Source organism: Cynoglossus semilaevis, chromosome 8, assembly GCF_000523025.1.
Source record: "Cynoglossus semilaevis isolate Cse_v1.0 chromosome 8, Cse_v1.0, whole genome shotgun sequence".
Classification (NCBI taxonomy): Eukaryota; Metazoa; Chordata; class Actinopteri; order Pleuronectiformes; family Cynoglossidae; genus Cynoglossus; species Cynoglossus semilaevis.
The window spans coordinates 4,932,453-4,940,793 of NC_024314.1; the positions used below are offsets into that span (position 1 = coordinate 4,932,453).

Here is an 8,341-nt window from a genome sequence, read left to right on the forward strand (position 1 = left end):
TTTTATACACTGGTGTTGTTCCACTATTAAAATTAGAACAGTACTACAGTACTGTTTTTTCCTATGTTTTCTGGGTTTTTCTGGGTATTTTTACTCCTGTAAACATGTCAAACCAACAATGTTTGGCATGTGTGATTGCCGTAAAGAAAAACAGAATCCCTCTTTGTGTGAACCAGCGAGAAGAGGCCGTGAGAGAAAGTTACACTCACAAAGTCAAGGTTCCATAAATACCAGTAACACCACGCTGTCACTACATCCTGTGTGTCTGCTGCCACTCACACACAAAGGAATACAGTAAAACGGAGTAAATAGACGCAGCCACTTACGTGCATGCGAACTGTCGTATGCGTACACCGCCAGCGTTTGAAGACGCTGTCATTGACGGGTCGGTGAGAACACTGAGGAATCTGGTTCAGCTGCCCCAGTATGTGGTCTGAGGACCAGTCTTTGTCCATGTCGACTGAAAGGAAACAGAAACAATGATATACATTAGCATCATCCAACTATACTTCGGTTCAACTGCAGTATGTACTTTTAAGATCAAATAGAAAAATTCAACATTTTCCACAAAAACACTTTTGTATACATTACATATCAAAGGGAACAATGGAATTGAGGAAGACCTGAATTTCAGTTACAAGTTGCCACAGCAGTCTATGGGTCAGATTTATTTGAGTAAAAAATGACAGGTGCATTTACCGATAGCCCAGTACACAACCCAGAGAATGTCTAAACAATAATCAGGCATTATAAAAAAATGTTAACAATTAATGTAATTAATTTAATTTAAAAAGATTGAACTTTCCACAATGTGTAAACAGAATGAAAGAATAAATAATGCCAGCAAAAGTATCTAAACCCTATAACTTTTTGGCTCACAATGTCTGAAATTTGACTGGTGGGCAGTTTCAGTATTGGTTAGATATAAATTTAAATAAAATGTACAAGAATTATGTGTGCTGTCATTTAGAGGCATCAACAGAAATTACAGTCAATTTGTTGTAATGCATGAAATAGAAGGGTTGACATCAGCATTTACCTGCTACCAGTGTTTGGTGGGCTCGGTTAGAAAGGCCAGTGGCCCATATCTGGCCCACAGGCCATAGTTTGGGTTTGATCTAGACCTATGTGGGTCCACCAGACATGCTGGCCAGGATATTCACCGCGTGGATCAGGTTATACAAAGGTCAGACTGGTTGACTCTGCTTTTGTTTTATGGACAAATGTATGAATTCCTACACAGTGGTGGGACTGACAGAGTGAGGACCTCTGACTGTGAGTGACTTCACTGTGCACCCTTACACTCTATGACGCATCTCTGCAGTAGCCAAGGTGGGTCGGGAATTTATTATTCATCTTTCTTTAACTTGGTCACCACATTCTACACTCACACACTCACACACACACACACACACACACACACAGAAAACAAAAGTCTGTCCTGCGGCAGACAATAAAGCAGCTGGATTTCTGCACATGTGCCTTTGTGTGACTCTGAGGCCTTGTCATAACGCCATCGGAGACTTTCATCACACACGGACAGACATACACACACACACACACACACGTGCACTGGCAAGTCAGTGACTCACTGTGATCCATGACAATGTTGGTACAAAAGAATATTTCATTTGGTTATAAATACCACAACATGAAAGACACGCACAGCAGGGTGGAGGTCAGAGGGCACGGCGTGCAGAGGTGAAATCTTCATCATCCACGTCACCCCTGTCGGACATGGTCTGACAATCAGGTTTGCATTTGTGTCTGTGAACATACTATTTTGTCCGTTAGCTTCTTAAACGCATGTATTATTATTTCCAACACAAAATCTAATAATTCTCTTCCCAATAATTGATTAAAAAACATTAGTTCTCTGAGAAGTAAAAGCAAATGACTCAGTTTTGTCTGGACTTATATATATGTATATAAATACACCTTGATCTTTTTGACCAGGACTTGTGTTCAGAGCAGTAAAGGAAGCCAAAGAACACCACTCTCACAGCTAAAGGTTGAATTATAATGCTGTAAGGATTCCACTGCTAATCTGAAAGTTTTAAGAGATTCACTTTGGATAAAATCATCTATCTGCTAAAGGCATAGGTGTACGAGTACGATTCACTTTGGATAAAATCATCTGCTAAAGGCATAGGTGTACGAGTATATGTTCTCACAAGGTTCAACTTGTGACTGTTAGGATAAAGGACTAACCATTAGGAAACTGTGTTTGTTTCTCAATTTAAAGAAACATTAACAAAAGGTTCCAAAAAAAAAAGATGGAATCTTTATGAATACTGTGTTACAATATGTTTCTTTAATATAAAAGGTCTTGAAAAATACTTTTCATTGCTCATGCATTTTAAGTTTAAAAACCCTGTTTTTTTAAACCTTTAATTTATGGCTCTTGGACCTTAGTAATGTAGTAAAGTTTTTAAAAAGGCCTTAATCAGATAATCTTCTTCTGGTTTTGTCACCAACTCTTTTGCAGACATGTCCAACAAACACAATAGTGTCTGTGCATAGGGATTGCCCTGTTGTTACTCACTCTTCACTGAAGCCCAGACATCCCTCCCCCTCCACGGTGTGAGTGGTTTAAAGTTTCTCTAGCTGCTCTCTCATTGGCCGCTGAAGTTTTTCTGGGGGAGAATAACTGGAGAGCCGTGCGCTGCAGGGCGCACAGCAGCAGCAGAGCGCAGAGCGGAGCTGCGTGCCGTGTAACATCCCGTGTAATCCCATCGAGCTCCACTCTCGGTCAACAGGGGAAGAGGAGTCCGAGCTATGGAGATGAGCAGAGACAGAACGACAGTTTTATAAAGATTTTGGACGGGATTATCGCCTGGCTTTATTTTTTATTTATTATTTTAGGCATTTACATTTTTGCACACACCTCACTTGAAAATGCCTGCAGTGGCCGCATGGATTACCGCAGTTTGGATTTTACTTTTGGCCGTTCATGATGCGGCTCACGGCAACTACTCTGAGGACCAGTGCACCTGGAGGGGAAGGCAAGTATTAACGCTTCTTATTTGTTGCTTTAAATAGTGCACTAAGGAAAGTTGAAGTTTAATTCTCCTACTTTGTGACGCAACAGGTGTTTATTTTACAATCCCAGGCTTGTTTGTTTGTTTATGCGCTTTCGTGCCCTAAGGGTGGCTGGTGAAAACAATCAATGACTGTTTGAATGCAACTTGTTGAGACTTGTCATTAGCGCGCAATTAAAATGTTTCTGCAGCGGTGCTGCGGCTGCGCCTGCAGGCAGCCTGCAGGAGGCAGAGTGGCTGCAGACCAACAGGAGTCTGCAGGATTTACTGCGATTTTTGGAACAAATATTTGATGTGCACCTAATAAAGAACAGATTTTTAATCTCTTCTACAAATAATGCATGGAACCAAACCGACTTTTGGACCGATTTGCCACTCTAATATAGGCTTTTTCAGCGCTGCCAACAGGTGGCACCACCTTGGAAGTCATCACGTAATAATGTTGTATTAAGGCAGGATTTGTTGTTACTCTAACTTCCATTTGTCTCTAAATGGCAGCCAGTCAAGGTTACATTAGATCTGTGAAAAAGTCAAAGATGGACATTGACAGAACTGTCACCTTTGCATTGACAAAAAAACAAAACTAAAACAAAGTCAGTGAGAGTTTTGAAGATTAAAGGTTCAACCCATGATTTTTAACTCTCTTCTCCCCCTCTTCCAGTGGATTGTCCCAGCAGAAAGGCAGCGTGGAGCAGATCTCCCTCCACTGCTCTGAGGGCACCCTGGAGTGGCTGTATCCCAAAGGAGCCCTGCGTCTCACCCTCTCACCCCGCCTGCCCTCTGTGGCAGTGGGTCCAGGTGGTGGCAGCAGCTCCGGCCTCATCACGGCCTGCGTCAAGCCCTCGGAGCAGTTCCACGGAGCACAGCTCTACTTGGAGAGGGAGGGGGTCCTGGAGCTCCTGGTAGGGGACCGTCTAGAGTCGTCACCGCCACCTAGGGTCCGGTGCTTCAGCCGATTGCCTGGGGAGAAGGTGGCGCTGTTTCTGCAAGCCACACCCCACCAGGACATCAGCAAGAGGATTGCCTCCTTTAGGTACGAGCTGAGAGGCGATTGGACGGCTCGCCTGTCGCTTGACTCCAACAACATCAGCAGTGAAGGTGAGACAAGGATCCAGCTCTAGCTCCAAATGTAGAACTAGACCAGGAATTGTATTTTTTAGTTCTAAATTCCACTTTTATACAAATCACTCCTCAACCACAGCCTGCAGTGGGGACAACGCCGTCCACTTCTTATATAAACGGTCTATAGTTTCAGTAAAACCCCTTTTCCCTGTTAACTATTTGGTAGACGTAATGCTCTGCCCCACCCTAGACTATATTATGCATCATAAAGTCCTCCCTGCAGATGATTCATAATTGATACCAGGCTTCTGTGGGCTGGTTGGACTTTCCAAGGCCTTGGGGTGTAGAGGGGAGGAAAGTGGCCAAAGTTTCCCCAGAAGCTGGCTAGAAGTAGGAGAAGAGGAGATGTAGAGTGCTGCTGAGGAGGAGGAGGGGTCACAAAAGCACAGTATGTGGGGGGCACTCTCCAGAGTCCAGAGCACTTTGAATGGGTGCTGCATGAGTATTCTGGGATTACTGCCATCTCCTAGGAGACGGGGGAGGCCTCTGCCCAGCTGAGATGCTCCGCTCCTTTGTTGAGCTGCCCCTCTGTGGGGAGACTTGTCTGTAGGAGTACACTCTCCCCCCTCACAGCTTTCTCTCTCTCTCACACACACACAGAGATTAGGTTGGGAAGGGGCTTCAACTGTGGACCAAAGAGGAAGGAATCTCATTTATCAAGAGGTTTCCACTAAAGAGGAGAATGTGCGGTGGGGTGGGCAAGGGGCCTCCATAGAACCACAAGGAGAACTTTAAAAAATGCCAGGAGATTTTTTTTCTCACCACAATTCAGTCAGAACAGAAAACTAGGGCTTTGCTGGTTTGGGTTTAAATCTCAGTGTGGTATTCTGTCACTCCTGTTAGATTTTAACCAGTTTTATTAAAAAGTAGTATTTGATCCGAGGTGAATGAGGCAAAAACCTTCCTGTAAAGTTAGGATTATGGCATCTTGTTAAGATCTTTGAAGTTTCCTCCAACCCCCCCCCCCCCCCCCACACCCACACACACACACACCTCCCCGAGCCCCTGTTGGATATCTTTGATGAGGTGTGACTGTAGACACCCTGAAGGCTTCTGGGGGGAAGTTTCATCTGGCCTTTTAAAAGATCTGCAGTGGACTGGTCCTCCTCCACCAACTGTAAAAGTAGCAGCTGTCTGTTGGTGGTTGGTCTCGTCTTTGTTGATCATCTTTGCACATGATCAGGAAGCACCCTGTCTACCTTCCAGGAATTCACTATAATCATTAGCGTATAGGTGTTTGTGAGTTGTTTAGAAGTCTGTGAGGTCACCAACTGACTCCTTTCTTTGCTTCTCCTCCTAGATGCCTGCAGACCCTGCAACAACACTGAGATTCTAATGGCTGTTTGCACCAGTGATTTTGGTGAGTTCCCATATTCCGATCCTCTGTAGCACACAGCCAAACCACATGACAAACTTAAAACCAGATTAGCATATTAAACCAGGACCACCAAAAGGCAATAAGTCTGTGCAACAAAGCTGCAGAACTAAATGATTTCTAGCCAGGATTCACAAATTGAATCCCTGCAGCGGAGTAATCTACAGAACTCCTGATTGAGCTGTAAGAGAGAACTGATGTGGAGTTCAGCTAGCAACAAAGTTAAAAGGATCAATGAGCAGCCATCAGTCTGTATCCCACAGTCAGTCACATCACTGCAAATACTCACTCAACAAAAAATGTTCAGTTAGCTGTACATAAGTTACCCACAAAACTAAACAAAAAGTTAAATTTGTCCAAAAAGATAATATACACAATTTGACATACATGAGGAAAAGAATTAGCATAAAGTTATTCACAATATAGATAACATTTCCCAGAGGATAACCAAGGGCTAGATCAGCCATAGATAACCTAATGAGCTTAGCTTTCCTTAAAGCTTCCCCTAAAGTTTAGCCTAGTTGGTAAGTTGCTTGAATTAACAAAGAAATAACTCAATACAGTCAATGTAGAATCCCTGTTAAAATATAATGAGTCGCCCATAAAGCTAAACTGAATGCTACCAGACTAAAGGCAAAAAGACAGTGAAGATGTAGCTTCTAGTATTTTCTGTCAACAATGACTAAATATTTTTTTCTCTCGATCTACAGTGGTGCGTGGAAACATCCAGTCAGTGGAAGAAGACGAGAACCTAAAGGCAGCAGTGATCAAGGTTAGCGCCACCCGGGTTTTCCGTCAGAAGTACGCCCTGTTCACTGGCAACAGTCGCCTCACCAGCAAAGGCGACATCAGGACACTTTTGCAGTGTGGTGTCAGGCCTGGGCCCGGCAGTTTCCTGTTCACTGGTCGAGTCCACTTTGGCGAGGCCTGGTTGGGCTGCGCCCCCCGCTACAAAGACTTCCAGAGGGCGTACACTGTGGCCAAAGCTGCCCAGCAGATACCCTGTGAACTGCCCATAGACTGAGCTTCAACCAGTGACGAAGCTTGTCTCTCCCATAGAGTAAAGGCTGAACTAAAGCCAGACCAAACTAGTCCTGTTCCAGGTTTCGGAAAAGGCCGCAATGTGCAAATGTCCAGACGACATTGCCAAGGTGTCACCGATGGAACTTCCCAAAGGACTGAGGAGTGAAATGGACTCTCCCAACACCATTTCAGTGCAATACGCAGTCACGTGGTCCAAGAGAACCTGGTGGAGCTGCAACATGAGCAACGTGGAGGAAGCGGAGATTGTAAGCTTCTGGCATCAGACAGGTTTTTCAAACAGCGATGCCTTTATGCTGGTTCAGAGAAAATCTTTAGAAAAAGCTTTTCCATTTAGGGTAAATCAAGTTAAGGGATTAAGTCGGGCCTTTTCACACTCACAGCTTAGAAACTCAGGAAACACAGAAGAAAAGTTCCTCTTTCTAGTTGATATCCTGTTGGGGATTCACTGAAATCTTTTTTTTTGTTTTCTTGGCTGACATCTTCCCTGGGGTCATGCCATTCTCAGCATTAATATTTCTTAGCAGATCATAAAGAAAATTAAAAATCCTGTCAAAGGGAACAAAAAAAACATTTGCACTGATTAAAGAAAGGGATCGGTCTGGAACGACAGAAGCTGCAAGCACTAAAAACCAAATATAAAGAGGAACTATATGTAGCATAGAGGAGCAAAGGAGACATTTTAATATATGTACCAACTGTGAGCGCCTGCAGAGCTCAGTGCAGTGCTGTGAGCACTTTCATACTCGTGCCAACTCAGAGATTTTGATAAAACTAGATTAAAGCTCCTTATTTCTATGTTTCACTTCAGCAGCAGGAAAGTGTTGGAACTGGACCTTTAAACTGTGTCACCAAAGCAGCAGCAGGTCAACGTGTTGTCGGGTCATTTACTGCTTTGTAATAAGTTTTGGCATTTTCGTAACAGTGTATAAGAGAAAAGGGGCCAAATGGATTTTCTTTTTTAACAAAATTGTAATTGAAGAACATTCTCAGATATTTTTTATTTTTCTACATTACTTTAGACCACCTTAAAACACTTTAAAAAATATATATATACATAATTGTAAGGGGAGAATTATTGGGGGGGGAAATAATAAATAAATTATAAATTTATTTTAATAAAAATTAACACTTCAGCCATTTTTCTAAACAAACCTCTGTTCTAATTAATTGTAGTAATAATTCAAATTTCAGGGAAAAACAAGACAATACCAAGTTTAACCTCACAATCAATCATCTTTATTTAAAGTCATATTTCTAAAACAAACTGATTACGTAAACTACTATAAAAAAACAGGCATTTTTGCTTTGTAGGTTAAAATTCTGGCATAAAGGTTGTTATCCTGCTCAGAAATAACCCTTAAAAATAACATTCACCTGCACCGAGTCCTCTTCCATACTGATGTCAGTAAACAAAAACTTGGATTAATTGGAGGAAAATTAATAAGTAAGAACATTACAAACCTACACACTGGGTACAAAGATTTCTACATTTAATGTATGTGCACTACATCTAAAAGAGAAGAGGTTCAGACCAAACGACTACAACGTGCTGAAGTCTTCAAAATGCAAACACTGCCATTTTTCTGTTTGTGACATTTCCTCTGAATGTGTTCATATAAATGTGAATGTAAATATGTAAATAAGAAATTCTAGAAACAAATGGTGTGAAACCGTTGTCTCTTCATTGTGGATTATTTTTGTGTTTGTCTGATTTATTAAAAATATATACTGTAAGAAAATCACTCCTGGTGTCCTCTTT

The 8,341-nt window shown here is 42.3% G+C and overlaps 1 protein-coding gene across 1 annotated transcript; it reads left to right on the plus strand.

The window, feature by feature from the left end:
- The first annotated feature begins 2,360 nt into the window (after positions 1-2,360).
- Positions 2,361-8,324, plus strand: metrn (meteorin, glial cell differentiation regulator). The gene is made up of 4 exons (XM_008314172.3): positions 2,361-3,005; positions 3,703-4,139; positions 5,464-5,523; positions 6,249-8,324. Exons 1-4 carry the CDS (start codon positions 2,899-2,901, stop codon positions 6,560-6,562), a joined length of 918 nt encoding a protein of 305 aa, XP_008312394.1. The 5' UTR covers positions 2,361-2,898; the 3' UTR covers positions 6,563-8,324.
- The last annotated feature ends 17 nt before the right edge of the window (positions 8,325-8,341 follow it).